Here is a 19499-nt window from a genome sequence, read left to right as displayed (position 1 = left end):
CAGGACACCCCTTAATGGTCAGTCTTGTCAGCCCACAGAGTCGTTGCCACAATTTAAGACCCTCACTGTCTTTATCTTGTTTATGCAGCTGTGTTATACACCAAGGCTTAGAAGCTAGCATATGGTGGATGGTTTGTTAATTAAAGAACGGTGCGTGCAGGGCATTAGTAACTCAGATATTTCAACCCTTCATTCAGAATTTTCTTCCCTCTAATTCTGGGTCTTGCATCATTAATTAAGTTACAAGTTCTGAGTTGCACTGGTGGAATTAAACTGCATGTCCTTGGATAAACAATCCAGATATGTAAACCGTATGCTCATCATACACTCTGTTCTATCTCATATCTATAAAGCAATATCTCTCCACTATTTTTTTCCACAAAAACACCATTCAGTATGAAATAAAATGTGACGTGGATGCTGATTCCTCTCTTAAACCACTTCTTTGGCGGTGAATGCAGTGAAGAATAATTTTGATGACATATGGAGTTTGCCAATGCTTAAATCATGAGGCAGATACAAATTCTACAGATTGAGACAGAAGGAATAATACTGTTGCAAGGACGTGACTGAGGACGAACCCAAGTGCAGGACACAGGCACGGAGACAGGGTCGAGAGGTGCTAGCACAGTTGCGAACGTGGAGCAGATACCCAGGCGAGTCTTGACTCGGAGACAAGGTTCACGTAGAATATCCAGGGAATGGTGCGGAGCTAGGAACTAACAGTCCTAAGGAATCAGGAAATGAGGTTTACATACACTAGAATTGACCAACGACCTGGCAGCTCATTGCTGTGACGCCAGGGTTCTTATCCTGCATTCCCTGATAGAAACCAGGTGTGCTGTAATTAATGGAACTGGGAACAATTGGAAATCAGACGAGGGGATTAAGGCCCAATCAAGGGGATAATAGCAAGACAGAGAATTGCCAGAAGGGATCATGACAAATACAGGAGTTTGAAAGTTTAAATAAAGAATATTTTATTTGCATTAAGGTGACAGACAGCACTATAAGTAAGACAACTTGTGGAGCTGCAAGCTCTGCCGCCTCACTCATCAAATTACAACAAAATTGGAAAATTAAATGAATAAACTTCTTGTGGCATAAACTGCAGCCTGGGGAGATGATGCAACGTTATGCTGCTGGAAACACTACAGAAAGCTTCATTGTTCCAGCTAGCACCTGCAGTTTTCTTTGCATATTCAGTAGCAAAACTGCTTCAACCCCACCTCCTTGTCAAATACCATTTGATCACCAAATTGTACGCTTGACATTTGCCCAGACGGACTGTTTCATGCCCTGTGCTGCTTTCACTTCACCCCAATCCAACTTGGTGTCAAGGATTTCATCTTCGGGTTCTGGATCCTTCCGGACTGCTCCATGTGGGGAGGCCACAATTATGGGTAAAGGCCCACATTCACTTCGAAACTCGACTACGTGCAACCCTTTCCTCTCAGCTAAGTCACTGTGAGTCTCCTGTTGGATTGAAGAAAGAAAACATAATCAGCACGATCATACAACCTAACATACCTCAGGAAGGCAGCTAATGTAACCAGGGCCCTCCAACCCCAGTCATTCTCTGTCTCCTCTCTCCCATCGGGCAGGAGATATAAAAGCCTGAGAGCACACACCATCATATCCCACTGCTATCAAACTCTTGAATCTACCTTGTCAAAACCCTTGCACTGAAGTTACCTATCTTTCTTTATAAATTTAATAATATATTCTGTTCTTGCTTTTCTCTTTCTAGTACCGTACTGATGTGGTGAAATGATCTGTATGGAAGGTAGGCACTGTGCCTTGATACTTGTGACAATAATAAACCAATTGCCAAATCTATTGCCAATACTTAACGGCTAACAGTTTTATTGCAATTTGTTCAGCTCACAGTATGTGAATACCCTAGTACAAATTTACAGTTGGTGGTGGTGGGATAAAATGACCAGCTCATTTTATTGTAAGTGTTTAAAAGACGATAAGTACTGCTGCCTCACAGCTGCAGTGACCTGAATTCAGCCCTGACATCCATGGCTGTCTGCGTGGAGTTCTCCTTGTGACTGCTTGGATTTCCTCCCAAATTGGTGGGCAGACTGGCCACAGAGTTTTCTCTCGGATACGCAGGTGAATGGAACTTGTAGGGAAGTGGGGAGGATCAGAAAAACTAATGAGGAAATATTATTACTACATGAGCTGACAAAGATTTGATGAGCAAATAGGCTCCTTCTATATTGTGAGGATTAAAGTTGAGACACAAGAGACTGCAAATGCTGATATATGGAACAGAAATAAAATGTTGGGAGGAACTCAGTGAATAAGACAACATCTGTGGGAAGTAGGACACTTGATGTTTTGTGCCAAAGATGAAAGGCCAAGAGATGAAACAATTCTCCAAGAATTATTTATCAGCATGTCCATCAAGTGTCTGAAACTGTTGTGAAACAATTTTATCCAGGGGCACAAAGACAATCTCTACCAAGTCCTCACATGATAGAAGCATGTGAATTATCTGTGCTTTATCCGTTTCTGTGTGGAATGCCAACCTGACTTTCTTTTTCCATACAATTCTCCCATTCCCTAGCAGGCCGCTAGCTGAAAAGAGGTATCAGCTCAGGCCTAGCATCACCTCTCATCTGCAGAGCTGTACAAAGCCAACAGTTACAGTAACTGCTATATTTTTCCATGTACTTTTTTCAGTTTTTCTGGGTAGGGTCTACAGACAGCAGATACACTGGCACCCCACTCCTTAAGCTGCCACACCTCGTGAAAGCACAAGCGGTAATTGATTAGCAGAGGATTCAAACACTGGGCATAGCAACAAGAACATCAAAACTAAGTAACACACATCAAAGTTACTGGTGATCGCAGCAGGCCAAGCAGCATCTCTAGGAAGAGGTACAGTCGACGTTTCGGGCTGAGACCCTTCGTCAGGACTAACTGAAGGAAGAGTTAGTAAGAGATTTGAAAGTGGGAGGGGAGATCCGAAATGATAGGAGAAGACAGGAGGGGGAGGGATGGAGCCAAGAGCTGGACAGGTGATAGGCAAAGGGATATGAGAGGATCATGGGACAGGAGGCTCAGGGAGAAGGAAAAGGGGGAGGGGGGGAAAAACCCAGAGGATGGGCAAGGGGTATAGTCAGAGGGACAGAGGGAGAAAAAGGAGAGAGAGAAAAAGAATGTGTGTATATAAATAAATAACGGATGGGGTACGAGGGGGAGGTGGGGCATTAGTGGAAGTTAGAGAAGTTAATGTTCATTCCATCAGGTTGGAGGCTACCTAGACGGAATATAAGGTGTTGTTCCTCCAACCTGAGTGTGGCTTCATCTTTACAGTAGAGGAGGCCGTGGATAGACATATCAGAATGGAAATGGTCCGTGGAATTAAAATGTGTGGCCATTGGGAGACCCTGCTTTCTCTGGCGGACAGAGCGTAGGTGTTCAGCAAAGCGGTCTCCCAGTTTGCGTCGGGTCTCGCCAATATATAGAAGGCCACATCGGGAGCACCGGACGCAGTATATCACCCCAGCCGACTCACAGGTGAAGTGTTGCCTCACCTGGAAGGACTATCTGGGGCCCTGAATGGTGGTAAGGGAGGAAGTGTAAGGGCATGTGTAGCACTTGTTCCGCTTACACGGATAAGTGCCAGGAGGGAGATCAGTGGGGAGGGATGGGGGGGACGAATGGACAAGGGAGTCGCGTAGGGAGCGACCCCTGCGGAAAGCAGAGGGGGGGAGGGAAAGATGTGCTTAGTGGTGGGATCCCGTTGGAGGTGGCGGAAGTTACGGAGAATAATATGTTGGACCCAGAGGCTGGTGGAGTGGTAGGTGAGGACCAGGGTAACCCTATTCCTAGTGGGGTGGCGGGAGGATGGAGTGAGAGCAGATGTGCGTGAAATAGGGGAGATGCGTTTGAGAGCAGAGTTGATGGTGGAGGAAGGGAAGCCCCTTTCTTTAATATATCAAATATCAAAACTAAGTGTCAATTTTTCTTGCCTAATATCCACGTAGTGTCTTTTGAAGTGCAAGAGCAGTCAGAACAGGAGCTTGCATAACTTCACCTTCCCCAGACCAGGGCCGATGAGGAATACTATTAATTACCACTATTAACATTTAGCACCATTCATTGCTGCATCTGGGATTAGCTAGTTCAGGAAAAGGTCCCTTTGACATAGTTGAAAGCTGACTTTACCAAATGAGTTCCCAAAGAACTACAAAACAAATTAAATGTGAAATTCAATTAATATGATGCATTATTACATCAACATAAATTTAAAGCTTGATAAAAGCCACTTACTGTACACATCTAATATATAGTATTCTACCAGTGAGAAGAGACTTGCTTATAACTGAGCTTTTTTACCTGCTTTGATAATCCTTGGAAAAGTGCTCGAGTAATATTCAGTAGATTTGTTGATCCAGTAACCTTGGCATACATGTCCCTGATTCCAATTAATTTGCATATTGTAATAATTGCTCGATGACAATGTAGTCCATACCCTGTGGTAATGAGGTAATGAAAAGTTATAGTTTCAAATAATATATGTGCAGATTAGAACTACTGAACAACATTTAAAGCAATAGGATTAAATTACTGGTATGTTGGATTCAAAGGTTTCAAGGAGATATTAAATGTCTGTAAAATCTCAGCAATGCCTCATTGATTGGGGTCTTGGGATGACTAACTCAAATAATCAATATGATGCGTTTCTTTTAACCAGGACTGTGTGGGTTTGAAGGTTGGGTGAAAAAGTCAGTGCAGGATAATGGTTGTTACGTTGAGTGTTTTTTGTGAAGAGTGGAAGTCTATATAGGCAGAAAGGAGAATACTTCGAGGATAGTAGAGGCTGACAGTAGTTTGAAAGGCAGATAAATGGCTGGACAAAGTAGCTTTAAATTATGCAAGTAAATAGTTAAAATGAATGAGATACATGTCACACATTAAATTAACCTACTGTACATAAATTTGCATATCTTTGACCCTTTAATATTTAAGGATTTGTAAAATAAATTACCTTAACATTATGAATACTCAATTAATACATCCTCTTTAATTATAAAATAACCTTACTTCATGATTAACTGCACCAAAAACTATTTACCAAAGTGTTAAGGAGGGATAGAAAGATACAGCACAGAAACAGAACCTTTGGCCCATTGAATCTGTGTTAACCATCAAGCATACACTTTCACTAATCCTAACCTAATTTACTTTATTCCCCCCATATTCCCATCAATACCCAACTCAATCATCACCCCCCTCCAGATACTACCAATTTCCACGTCAGGGCAAATTACAGTGGAAAACTGACCTATCAACTTGGGATATGAGAGGGAGCACCTCAGGAAAACCCATGCAGTCACAGGGAGAAAGTGCAAACATCACACAGACAGCACTGGAAGACAGGACTGAACCAGGGGTGCTGGACCTGTGAGGCCACAGCTCTACTAGCTGAGCCACCATGTTGTATTCATTTCCCTCCCAGGCGATCCAGGTTTATCAATAGGATCAAGTATCGAAGTACAGTACATAGATCAGCTTTTATATATTTGCTTACCGTAGTTCTGCTTCTTCATTTTTATAGTTGTTCGTTTAAATTTCGATTCTACATCATGATAAACTGCATTGGGATAAAATACATTTTGGTTGGTACATTTGTATAACACTATTGCCATTTGTTTTATTATTCAGTTTTTTGTCATTACTGAAATATAAATTCTAATATTTAAATGGCATCTGACAGGAATTTGAAATAATATCAGAAAATTCTAAAACCCCTATGTCAGCTTATCAACGAACTCCGGACTGATGGTGGAGAAATTTGCTTTTGTGACTGGAAGCCTTTGATCAGTGGTGTGTCACTGGAATCCAGGTGTCCGTTACACACAGTAATGATTTGGGTTTGATTGCTGGAGGTATGCACGAAAATAGGGGTCATGTTAACAGTAAACAGAGTAGCCTTAGGCTGCAGGATGATATTGATGAATTAGTAAACTAAATGACAGATGGACCTAAATCCTGAGTTGATGTTGTTTGAGAGAAGTAATTGCAAGTACTGAAAACAGAAGGACCTTGGTACAAATCCAAGTATCCCCGAAGGATGGCATCACAGGTAGACTGAGTGGTGGGGAAGTGTGCAGGACAGTTGTCTTCATTAGTTGGGACAAAGAATACAAGAGCAGAAAGGTTACAGTATACCTTTATAAAATATTTGTTAGAATTTTCTCAGTTTTTCTCCCCTAAGTGGCACAGGCCTTTTCTTTGACTTTGCAATACATGGATAAAAATAGTGAAGCTTGCTAGAAGACATGCTGCTTAGTTGTTTTGTGATGGATTAAAAAACCAGCCGGTCTTTGCCAGTTCATATTCGTTCTCAAGGTTTATTATGACATTTACTCTAATGTAGGTCCTGAATGTTGTCATGGCTGGGGCAGGGGTTTGGAGGGTGGGGGCGGCATCTCAAATAGCCCCTGGCAATCAAGTCCTGCTCCTGCCCTTCATAAGTGGCTCGGCACTAAGCCTGGCAGAACTATTTCTACTGACAGGAGAAGGAGCAAAGGTGGGTTACTGACACCTTAAAACCAGTTGCTTTGGGCAGACGGGGCTTGTCAGCTCATTTAGAAGGAAACTCTAGTCTCAAACCTCCTCTGCCTTGTGGCTATGCCCACTCACGGGAAAGGCTTTGGGAGTAAATCCTGAGGATAAATCTGGAGCTGAGGTCTCTAAGGCAGTCCAATGCTGACTGGCAACTCCTGCGATGCCACTGGTGCAAACTGTATCTGTTTCTCGTTCCATTGGATTCACCAGCTGTGTGGAGAGGGTGATCCTGCTGCATGGGCAACAGCTTGCTCTCCATATGGCACTGCCCTGACTTGCAGACTGATTTGCGTACAGCTAGTATGCAATATTCATGGTCAATCCCAACCAACGGAGGGCCTCCTCCTATCCTAATATTCTTCAAAGCAGCAGTATCTGCAGCTCAACAGGCAGCTTCAACAAAAGTAAGTTTGCAGAAACTTTGCCTATTCTGTGAATTAAGTCACAAAAAATTAAGATTCGAAGGAAGAAGGCTGCGAGTGGAACGTCTGAAAGGATTTTCGGAGAGAAGGCATTTTACTGCTCGGGGTAAAGAGAGGCAAGACTGCTCAGGCGCGTGACGTTCGCCAGTAGAGAGTGGGAAGAGTTAAAAAAGAAGACCGCCATATACAGCGGGCACCGTTCGGAGCAGGCAGCGGGGTGAGAGGGCTTTGGCTCAAACAGGGCTTCGGCGAAGAAGGGTCAGGGCGAGGAACTGATTTGCGGAGACTGACAGATAACAGTCTTTGGCTTCCCCAGCAGACTCTTCCCTTTTTCCTGTGGTCCTCTTCCGCTAGCATCCGTTGCTCTGTCAGGGCAGGTGAGCTCAGACCCGTGCCATGCTCCTCCTGTGACACGTGGGAACTCGGGAAGGTTGACAGTGTCCCTGAACACTACGTGTGCAGGAAGTGTGTCCAGCTGCAGCTCCTGATAGACCACATGGCGGCACTGGAGCTGCGCATGGACTCACTTTGGAGCATCTGAGATGCTGAGAATATCGTGGATAGTTCATTTAGTGAGTTGGTCACACTGCAGTTTAAGGATCTAAGGAAAGATAGGGAATGGGTGACCAACAGGAAGAGTAGTAGCAGGAAAGTAGTACAGGAGTCTCCTGCGGTCATCTCCCTCCAAAACAGATATACCGCTTTGCAGTCTGTTGGGGGAGATGGCTCATCAGGTGAAGGCAGCAGTAGCTAGGATCATGGCACCATAGGTGGCTCTGATGCACATGAGGGCAAGGAAAAGAGTGGTGGAGCTGTTGTGGTAGGGGATTCCATGGTAAGGGGAATAGAGAGGAGCTTCTGTGGCTGCAAATGGGACTCCCGTATGGTGTGTTGCCTCCCGGGTGCAAGGGTCAGAGATGTCTCAGAGAGGCTGCAGGGCATTCTGAAAGGGGAGGGTGAGCAGCCAGCTGTTGTGGTGCATGTAGGAACTAACGATATAGGAAGAAAGCAGGATGAGGTCCTACAAGCTGAATTTAGGGAGCTAGGAGATAAATTAAAGAGTAGGACCTCAAAGGTAATCATCTCAGGATTATTACCGGTGCCACGTGCTAGCCAGAGTTGGAACAGCAGGATAGCTAGAATGAACATGTGACTTGAATGGTGGTGCAGGAGGGAGGGTTTCAGATTCTTGGGGCATTGGAACCACTTCTGGGGGAGGTAGAAGCAGTACCATCCGGACGGTCTACATCTGGGCAGAGCTGGGATCAATGTCCTAGGGAGACTGTTTGCTAGTGCTGTTGGGAGGCTTTAAACTAACATGGCAGGGAGATGGGAACCCACACGGAAGAGGGAAGTGATGCAGAGACTAAAGCTAGAGTTAGTGAAGAAAAAGTAAGAGTAGAGTGCATTAAAGTAAAAAGCAAAAATTGCATAGGTCACTAGATTCTAAAAGGACAATGGGTATAAGGGCACTTTATCTAAATGCCCGTAGTATTAGAAACAAGGTCAGCGAACTTGTGGCACAGATCAGTACCAAGGCATATGATTTAGTGGCCATTACAGAAACCTGGCTGCAAGGTGGAGATAACTGGGAATTAAATATCCAAGGGTATCAGGTAATATGGAAAGATAGGCTGGAAGGGAGAGGAGGTGGGGTGGGGCTCTTGACTAGGGATGAGATCAGGGCGATTATGAGAGACGATATAAGATCTACGGAGCAGAATGTTGAGTCCATCTGGGTAGAAATTAAGAATAGTAAAAGGAAAAAATCACTGGCGGGAGTTGTCTATAGGCCATCTAATAAAAATATTGCAGTGGCAGAGGTGATTAACCAAGAAGTAACTGAGGCTTGTAAGAATGGAATGGCAGTTGTCATGGGGGGTTTTAACTTCCACATAGATTGGGTGAATCAGGTTGGTCAAGGAAGTCTGGAGGAGGACTTCATAGAATGTATCCGTGATGGCTTTCTTGAGCAGCATGTTAGTGAATGTACAAGGGAAAATACTATCTTAGGTCTAGTCCTGTGCAATGAGACAAGTAAGATTAACGATCTTGTAGTCAGGGATCCTCTTGGAAAGAGTGATCATAGTATGATTGAATCGCATACAGATGGAGGATGAAATAGTTAGATCTAAAACTAATGTATTATGCTTGAAGAAGGGAGACTGCAACGGGATGAGGGAGGAGTTGGCTAATGTGGATTGGGAGCACAGGCTATTTGGTAGGACTGTTGAGGAACAGTGGAATACTTTCAAAGAGATTTTTCACAGTGCTCAACAAAAGTATATTCCAGTCAAAGGTAAGGACAGTAAGCGTGGGGAGAGCCAGCCTTGGATAACAAAGGAAATAAAGGATGGTATCAAATTAAAAGCTCCTGTGTACAAAGTCGCAAAGAGTAGTGGGAGACTGGAGGATTGGGAAAACTTTAAAAAGCAACAGAGAACAACTAAACAAGAGATAAGGAAAGGGAAGATAGAGTATGAAAGTAAATTAGCACAAAATTTAAAAACAGATAGCAAAAGTTTTTATAAATATATAAAGCGGAAAAGGGTGGCTAAAGTCAGCGTAGGTCCCTTGGAAGACAAGAAAGGGAAATTGATATTGGGTGATAAGGAAATGGCTGAGGCATTGAACAACTATTTTGTGTAGGTCTTCACGGTGGAGGACACGTCTAATATGCCAAAGAAGGATGTTATGGACAAAATGGGAGGTGAGGACCTCGATAAAATCACTGTCACTAAAGAGATAGTGATGAGCAAACTAGATAAACCCCCTGGTCCTGATGGGATGCATCCCAGGGTGCTGAAGGAATTGGCAGAGGTTATAGTAGATGCGTTGGTAATCATTTATCAGAACTCTCTAGACTCCCAGCAGATTGGAAGACAGCAAATATCACACCACTTTTTAAAAAAGGATGTAAGCAAAAGATGAGCAACTATAGACCAGTTAACTTAACATCCGCAGTAAGGAAGCTGTTATTAAGGAAGAAATAGCGAAACATTTAGAAAGGAGTGGTTCTATTAGACAGACACAGCATGGATTCAGAAAGGGCAGGTCCTGTTTGACAAACTTACTGAGTTCTTTGAGGACATAATGAGTGCAGTGGATAGAGGGGAACAGGTGGATGTCGTATACTTGGATTTCCAGAAGGCGTTGGATAAGGTTCCGCACAAGAGACTTATAAATAAGATACGGATGCATGGAGTCGGAGGAAGTGTATTGGCATGGATAGTGGATTGGTTAACCAATAGAAGGCTGAGAGTTGATATAAATGGGCATTTCTCTGGTTGGCAGTCAGTGGTGAGTGAGGTGCCACAGGGGTTGGTGCTGGGCCCGCAGCTGTTTACCATTTATATTGATGATTTGGAAGAGGGGACTGAGTGTAGCGTAGTAAAATTTGCTGATGATACTAAACTGAGTGGAAAAGCAAATTGTACAGAGGATGTGGAGAGTCTGCAGAGTGATATAGATAGGTTAAGTGAGTGGGCCGAGGTCTGGCAGATGGAATACAATATTGGTAAATGTGAGATCATCCACTTTGGAAGGAATAATAGTAGAGCAGATTATTATTTAAATGGTGAAAGATTGCAGCATGCTGTTGTGCAGAGGGACTTGGGAGTGCTTGTTCATGAATCGCAAAAAGTTGGCTTACAGGTACAACAGGTTATTAAGAAGGCAAATGGAATGTTGGCCTTCATTGCTAGAGGGATTGAATTCAAGAGCAGAGAGGTCATGCTGCAACTATACAGGGTACTGGTGAGGCCGCACCTGGAGTACTGTGTGCAGTTCTGGTCTCCATACTTGAGGAAGGATATACTGGCTTTGGGGGCAGTGCAGAGGAGGTTCACCAGGTTGACTCAATGGATGAAGGGATTAACCCATGAAGAGAGATTGAGTCGCCTGGGACTATACTCTCTGGAGTTCAGAAAAATGAGAGGGGATCTTGTAGAAACATACAAAATTTTGAAAGTGATAGATAAGATCGAAGTAGGAAAGTTGTTTCCATTGGTAGGTGGGACTAGAACTAGGGAACACTGCCTCAGGATTCAGGGGAGAAGATTTAGGACAGAGATGAGGAGAAACTGTTTTTCCCAGAGAGTGGTGAATCTGTGGAATTCTCTGCCCAGCGAAGCAGTTGAGGCTTCCTCACTAAATATATTTAAGATACAGTTAGATAGGTTTTTGCATAGTAGGGGAATTAAGGGTTATTGGCAAAAGACAGGTAGATGGAGCTGAATTTACGGACAGATCAGCCATGATCTTACTGAATGGCGGGGCAGGCTTGATGGGCCGGATGGCCTACTCCTGCTCCTTTTTCTTATGTTCTTAAGTTAAAAAGAGAAACAAGCCCAGGAAAGAACAACGGAACAGGTAGAATGATTCAAGTTCTTCTGGTTGCTTCCTGTAATCAATATCCTGCTCTTATCAGAGGCCCCTTGGTCCTACTAAATTCTGAAATTGCTCACAGTAACATAATACTATAGGCATTTTCACACAGTGAAAACAATGTGCTTTTATTTGTGTGATCTTAAAATACTTGTTTGGCGAACTACAGAAAAAGCAAACTGGCTCAATGCATTACTGCAAATCCTGGCAATTGTTTTGATATGGAGATGGCCGACCATCCATCTGTCAACTAGACATATGATTGCTCAGGATATAACACTGGTGCTCTACTCTTAGCACAGAGGCAGAGTATGGAATGAAGAATGATGGATACCTACTGGTGTGATCGTTGTACCGTTCAATGAAGTACAAATAGTGGATCGCTCTATTCTTCGCCTATAAATTAAATGAAGCAAACTATTACAAGTAGAATTGAAAAAATTAGTAAAACAGCTGGTCAAGAATAAAACTTATTATTATTATTAATTCATCATCATCATCAGGTGCCGTGCCCAGTTTGAGCTTTGACTGCCATGGCCTGCACACACTTGTTTCAGGTCAAGTGGATCAATTCATTGGTACTCATTTCCAGTTCTCTGGCTGCTGTCTCCATCATCATTTGTCTTTATCTTCCTCTTGCTTTCTTCCCTTCAATCTTTCCCATAATTACCGTGCATTCTATCTCCTCTTTCCTAATCACATGTCCAATGAAGTTACGTTGCCTTTTCATGATCTCATACATTATTTCTCTTTTTGTGTTTGCTCTGTTCACGACATCCTCATTAGATATTCGTTTTGTCCATGATATTCTTTGCATCCTCCTCAAAAACCACATCTCTGCTGCTTCAATTTGTTTCCTCATGTTACTAGATATTGTCCAACATTCTGAGCCATATAACATAACTGGACAAGCGTAATATTTCAGTACTCTGAGGCGGGTTGTCATGCCTAGTTTAGTATTGGTCAGTATACTCTTTATTCTCGTAAAGGTGTCTTTTGCCATCCCTATTCTTCTTTTGATGTCCATGTGACACCTGCCATCTGATGTCACCGAGCTTCCTAAGTAGCAAAAGTTCTGTACTTGTTTTATGTCTTCCCCGTTTATTCTCAGCCTGCAGATAGGATTCTCCTTCTTTTTGGATATCACCATACATTCTGTCTTTTTGCAATTGACAGATAGACCCATTTTTGCACTTTCTTCAACAATTATATCAATTAAGTTTTGTAGTTCTTCCTCCGTACTTGCAATTAACAGTGTCATCTGCATATCTGAAATTATTGATGTTTTCACCGCCAACTTTGATTCCCAAGATGTCTCTTATTTTTTGTAATATTGTTTCACTGTACACATTAAATAAATCAGGGGAGAAAACACACCCTTGTCTAACACCTCTCTTGATTTTCGTAAACTGATCTCCATCTATTCTTACAGCAACAGTTTGTTCCCAGTACAGATTTCTGATTAGGCGGAGGTCTTTCGAATCTAGATCTAGAGTTATTATTACTGAAGCAAATAGTGTAGCTTGTGATTTAAAGGAGCCCAATTCGTTTCCAGTAGTAATAAGTACTATTATTGCTGTGCAATCAAATCAATGGCTACTTCTTTTGCCCAATCTTAGAGGAGCCACTACAAGAGATGCAAAACAATTATCTAAATTGGGATAATTAATGGAAACTAAAGCTCTCTGCCAGTCTCATCTAAATTGACTGAAGAGCAGTGACAATGGTGATTGTGGAGGAAGCTAACGTGCACAGATACAATACGCAAAGTGCTGGTAATGATCAGCAAGTCAGGAGCACCTGTGGAATGAGAAACAGTTATTGTTTTACGTCTGGGACCCTTCACTGTAACAATTCAGAAATATTAGCTCAGGTTCTATTTCCACAGATGATAAGTGTTATACAGCATTTCATTTTGTTTTTATTTCAGATTTCCAGCAGTTGCAGTATTTTTTAAAATTTTTATTCACAGTGCACAAAATCCTTGGTGGGGAATAACTCCAGCAGCAACTGAAGGAGACCTAATGCTGTTCTGATGGCATTTTCCAGGAGTACTCTTTGAAATGTGCAGTATGCTGAAGTGGGCTTACGGCAGTCTTTGGCTCCTGATACTGATGTGGAGCTGTGCCATAAGCTAATATGGGGCTGTCCTAAGCATAAGTGTTATAAAGGACTGACAGCCAAAGCAAACTGCTGAGCACCCCTTCCAACTGCTGCCTGCCTTATTCTGGATTGGAGACAAATTTAGACAATAACTGATAAAATAGGAATAAACAAAGGCAATAGAGCATGCAAGCATACAACATGTTGCACTCTAAGGATTCTTTGACACTACCACAAAAACAAATTCATAGAAAAATAAAAGGTAAAAGAAATATAGATAAATACTATTGAAAAGTAATGACAAGTGTTACTGTAAAATCATTTAGAATGTGGCTGTTACTAACAGGGTTGGCTTGTCTAAATGACCCTGAGAAAGCAGAGCACCCTCTTCCTGACATTTATAGAGTAGGCGAGAGCCTTATAAAATTCTGATGCAAATAACCAAAAACAAGTATCCTTCCCTAAGTAGAACAAGTTGTTTTGATCATTCATGTTGGTAGGAGCAGAATCAACAGCAACTCTTTGAAGGAAATTTGACAATTACTTGTGGAAGAATTTACAGGGCTCAGGAGAGGGGAAATATGACCAAATAAACAACATGCAGGCATATTGGAGTTTTAATTTTTCAAGCCATGTTCACAACTACCACCATTCTTGTGTCCTTGTGGAGTTTAGACTTGAACCATTAATATTCACATGCAAATTGCTGAAGGAACTCTGCAGTTCAGGCAGCATCCACAGAAATAAATAAACCCTTCCCTCTTCTTCAAATCCTCACTCTAGTCTCTTACCTCTTCTCCTCACCAACCCATCACCTCTCCCTGGTGCCCCTCCTCCTGCCCAATCTCCCATGGTCCATTCTCCTCTCCAATCAGATTTCTCCTCCAGCCCTTTACCTTTTGCACCTATCACCTCCCAGCTTCTTTTTGCATTTCCCCTCCCCCACCCACCTGGATTCACCAATCACCTTCTAGCTTGTCCTCCTTCCCTCCCCCATGCATTCTTATTCTGGCAGCTTCCTCCTTCCTTTCCAGGCCTGATGAAGGGTCTCGGCCTGAAATGTCAACTGTTTATACATTTCCATTAATACTGTCTGACCTGCTGAGTTCCTCCAGCACTTCGTGTGTATTGCTTTAGATTTCCAGCATCTGCAGGATTGCTTGTGCTTATCATTAATATTCACTGGTTTACTAAGCCAAGAGAATATGTCTGGAGTGGAGCTGGTACAAAATATTTTTATTGAAAATGCAACAGTAATGTGCAATTACATTGAGTATTTAAGTATTTTTCTTCTATTCTTAAACTTTAAATTTGTAGCAAAAAACAAACTACTGGAGGAACTCAGTGGGCGGGTTAACATCTTTGGAAGGAATGGTTGACATTTTGGGTTGAAGCTCTGCATCAGTTCTTGATCCAAAGTGTCATCTATTCCTTTTGTTTTCACATATAGTACCTAACACACTCTGTTCTTCCATGAATTTGTTTTATGCTTGAGGTTACAGCATCTGTTGTCTTTTGTGTTTTTTCTTCTTTTCATGTCCATAATTCTAAAATGCACAGTTGCAAATTCGTGACCCAAAGTATCCCACTACAATAATAAAGACTTACCTTTCGGAGAGCTGTTGTTCTGTCAGGCGCTTTCCCTAATGCAAAACCTGGTAAAAATATCAAATTCATCAGATTAGTTTAACTGATTTATTAGGACCAACAGATTACGAGGTAAGAAAGCAGTTCTCATTTACCACAGAAAACACGTCAAAAGGCCAATCACAGAATTTAATTGTTTCTTACATTTAAATGGAGAAAGGTTGCTGCCTCTGGTTGTATGCATTTGTGACGTGTTCTTCAGACGATTTTCTTCTCCAACTACCCTAACTCCTCTCTGCAGCTGATGGCCACACAACACATCAATCCTAACACTTATCTTGCTGCTCCAAAGGGAAAATTCATTACACAATGTGATGGCAGCAAATTAAACAGAGTTCTCTCCATCTTCAATACATTAGCGTTAACAAATATTACATTAATTAGGAGTAACTGGTTTAATCAGGTTGGCACAATAATGTGGGCTGAATGGAGTGTCCTGTACTGTTCTGCTCTAATAAAACATTCAGAAAAAAACTTATCAGGGATTTTTCTCAAGCATTGTTCACAAGAAATTAATCTTCAATCCCCTGAGACTCCACAGGAATAGAGCGAATTGGTAATCTTAATTTTTTTTTTATTATTGATTACTTCAAGTTATCTCCCACTAATATATTTTATAAATCCATAACCCTTAAGGTGAAAATACTCGACCAACTGCAATTTTAGAGAGACAGTATTTATTAAATGATGAGAGACTGTAAAGTGCTGTTGTACAGAGGGTGACCTTGCACAAAAATCATCAAAATTTCATACAAGAATCCAACTATCTACATGATGGTCGAGGAGTTGACCAAGGATTGAGAAAAGAGGCAATGAAAATAAATTCTACTCAGCCTATAAATCAATAGTCAAGGGCGACTTTACAGGGTGTGAAATAAACAGATAACTTTAGGAAAATGGCCAAGGTTTGTCAACTAAAACACTTGAAAACTTCTACAAATGTACCGTGGAGAGCTTTCTGACTGGCTGTGTCACCGTCTGGTATTGGTGGGGGGAGGGGGGGGATTGCTACTGAACAAGATCAAAATAAGTTGCAGAAAGTTGTAAGGTTAGTCAGCTCCATCATAGGTACCAGCCTCCATTGTATCAAAGACATCTTCAAGGAGTGGTGCCTTAGGAAGGCAGCGTTCATCATTAGATCCCCACTGGCTCTGGCCTGAATTAACATCTGCCATATTCACATAACTTCAGAAAACTCCCTCGCACACCTAAGGTGTCTTCTAATTAGTTTGTCTTTAATTAGTAAGTCACCTTCTGTGTCACCATGGCATTCCTTCACAATTTCCCAAGTGGAGGACGGGAACGAATCCCAGAGAAACTCATGGATTTCCATAATTCAGAGTAACCAAATTTAAAGAAAACCTTTTATCCTTAAATTTGGAAAAGTAAAAAAAAATTTAAAAACTGGAAAAAATTTTGAGGATATATTTTTGGAAAATATGCAAATATTGCTTCAATACCTTACTTGTGATCTTTAAGTGACATCTTACAAGTTCAAAGCTCTGGCATCGTGACTGAGGCAGTTTGTTTAACTGTTTGCAATTGGATATCAATTGAGGGATATATGGCTGCCTCATTTCACTGACTATCACTTACGTGCAAGGGAATAAGCGTGCAATGAATACATACTAACTGCTATAGTAATGCAGAAGGGAAATATAATCATACAATTTCTGTGGCAGAAAGCTAACATTGGCTTTACATCTAAGAAAGGAGAGGGAGAAAATCCTAGCCCAAAGTAACTCCAACAATATTATATTAACTATTATTTTTCTGCCTCACTTTAATGATAAAATATAACAAGTCTTTTTCTTTATGAGCATTAAAATGTGATTGTACAGACTTGCATTTTTGTGGTGACAGAGGAGACTGCACATGCTAGAATCTGAATCAAAAAATAGTCAGAGGAAATTAGCAGGTCAGAGAGCACCTGGAGGCAAAGACTTAGTTGATGTTTTGGGATGAGACCCTTCATTATACCCTCATGTAGGATATCAACCTCAAAATGCTGACTTATTTTTAATCTTCGTTGACGCTATTTGATCTGCTGAGTTCCTCCAACAGTTTGTTTCCTGCTTACTGCATGCCTCTGGGGTGTCTGGCTCAATTTAATCACATTCTCATCAGAAAACTATATTTTCTTTCATTCTCAATTAAGGTTTTCTTCCTGTTTCTTAAGCTCCTCTTTGCTCTTTTGAGAAGAAAATAAGTGAAACTGAATTTATTATATTTTGGTAATATGAAATTTAGTGCCTGCTTGCTAAAATGTTTGATGCTTTTTACCACCCTCAAAGGTTGTTGTTGTTGTTCCTTTTCGTACTTTGTGGTGCATTGGGCAGCACTTTTTGCTGTTTCTGTAACACTTGACTGCTTTCTACGAGACCAAGCTGTTAGCTTGATGCTCAACCCAGCACGGCGGGAAAGCATGCAAGGAGACAGCCAGATTTGATCTGGCGACCATTTGCTTCAAAGTGTTAATGCCATTACACCACCGGCCAGCTAAAACCATTAAAGCAGTCTCTATTAAGCATTAATGATTCAAATTAGTCTGTTTGGCCACTGTTAAATCACATTCAGTATAATCAACTGAACACGTACTTCAAATAACATCAATTACATTTATTTAAAAGAACCACACAGAGAAAGTAAAAAACTAATATAGACAATAGATGGCAGAAGTGCTACAGCAATTATCAGTTTCACCAGGGTCATGCTCCTGTCATTGTACATGTCCTCCCCTGGTTATGAACGCACCCAATTTTAGCAAATCCTGCACGTGCTTTTGTTTGGGATGCTGGAGGGATGGCCTTACTAGCTGCCATGGGAAGTTGGTTTGTGGGTGCATTTCTGACTTGTGAACCATCCATGTTACGAACAATTCACAGGAACAGAACCCTGCTGTTACTTAGAGAGAACATCTTGCTGCACTGAACTACTGCACATTACCACTACATGGAAACTGAGATCTGATTACAAAAATACTTTTACAATAAATTTGTTCCTATTTGCAAATTCTCCCATTCTGATGCTCCAATTTACTTCTGCAACCCTGTCCATTGTGTCACAGATTGTACAATTCAGTTGCCTGATCTAACATTTGTTCAATCCCCTCAACGCCCTCTTTACACCCTCTGTCATCTTCAGCTTTCATCCATCGTTGTCCTGAACTCTGGACCTGATTTCCTTTAAAACTTTTCAGCTTATTCAATTTCTTTACAGTTTCAAACACTTAAGTGTCTAACCTGTCTCTTTATCATTGTCAAGTTCGCTGCTGACACAACAGTGGTGGGGCTCATCACCAACAATGATGAGATGGCCTACAGAGAGGAGGTAGAAGAGCTCGAGGTCTGATGCCAGGCAAATAACCTCTTCTTGAATGTCAACATAACAAAGGAGATGGTTATCAATTTCAGGGGAACTCACAACTCTCACACCCCTCTTTATATCTGTGGCACAGTTAGGAAAACTCACCAATGCCTCGACTTTCTGAGAAGGCTCACGAGTGCTGGACTATGCACATCTATACTCATGTCATTCTACAGATGCACAGTAGGGAGCATCCTAACAAGCTGCTTGGTGCAGAAACTGCACTGCGGCAGACAGAAAAGCTCTATAACAAGTAGTCAAAACTGGTCAACACATCACTGACACAAGCCTACCTGCCATCGAGGACCTGCCATACAGAAAGGTGCTGGAAAGGGGCCAGTAACATCATGAAGGATCCCACTCACCCTTCTCATAGATTGTGTGTCCCACTCCCATCAGGGACGAGGCTACGTAGCATCCATGCCAGGACCACCAGACTCAGAAATAGTTACTTTCTCAAAGCAGTAAGACCGATCAACACTTCCACCCACTAACTCTACCAGGACCTAATTATTTCCCATTAGTCACTTTATATACAGTCTTGCATCACTTTATGGATATATAATCAATTTTTTATGCTGTTTTATTTTTTTCTCACCCCAGGCTGATAAAATCTGAGGTACGAACATAGCCAAGCATGCTCATTTGTCAATTGCTAGGAACTTTCGGGTTATTCTAGTGGTGTTTAATATTGTGGCTTTCTGAAGATTTACACATATTGCTGTGTACACCTAATTGTTTAATACTATTGTGTAGTGCCTTTGGGATGATAACAGTTATAGGTATTACTATTGGGACAATGTATATCATGATCATGTTCCAAAGTCTTTCAATTTCCTCTTTTAATTCAGCATATTTCTGGTGTTTTTCACTATTGATTTCTGTAAGTTGTGTGTGTTTGGCATAGCTATATCTATAAAATAAGTTGTTCTTGCTTATTTATCAAGTATTATTATATCCAGACAGTTATTATGGATTATTCAA

At 41.6% G+C, this 19499-nt stretch overlaps 1 protein-coding gene across 1 annotated transcript in view; it reads right to left on the bottom strand.

The window, feature by feature from the left end:
- Positions 1–963: 963 nt before the first annotated feature.
- Positions 964–19499, bottom strand: part of mrps5 (mitochondrial ribosomal protein S5) — a 142505-nt gene continuing 123969 nt past the window's right edge. The window contains exons 7-11 of the mRNA XM_072246845.1: positions 15111–15157; positions 11738–11795; positions 5552–5614; positions 4357–4493; positions 964–1476 (exon numbers count right to left, since the gene is read on the bottom strand). Of these exons, the coding sequence (XP_072102946.1) occupies positions 1252–1476; positions 4357–4493; positions 5552–5614; positions 11738–11795; positions 15111–15157 (530 nt within the window). The 3' untranslated portion in view covers positions 964–1251. The remainder of the gene's footprint in view (positions 1477–4356; positions 4494–5551; positions 5615–11737; positions 11796–15110; positions 15158–19499) is intronic.

The sequence above is a fragment of the Mobula birostris genome, chromosome 2 (genome assembly GCF_030028105.1).
Source record: "Mobula birostris isolate sMobBir1 chromosome 2, sMobBir1.hap1, whole genome shotgun sequence".
Classification (NCBI taxonomy): Eukaryota; Metazoa; Chordata; class Chondrichthyes; order Myliobatiformes; family Myliobatidae; genus Mobula; species Mobula birostris.
The sequence above is the reverse complement of the archived record's forward strand: the minus strand, read 5'-3'. Positions and strand labels throughout refer to the sequence as shown.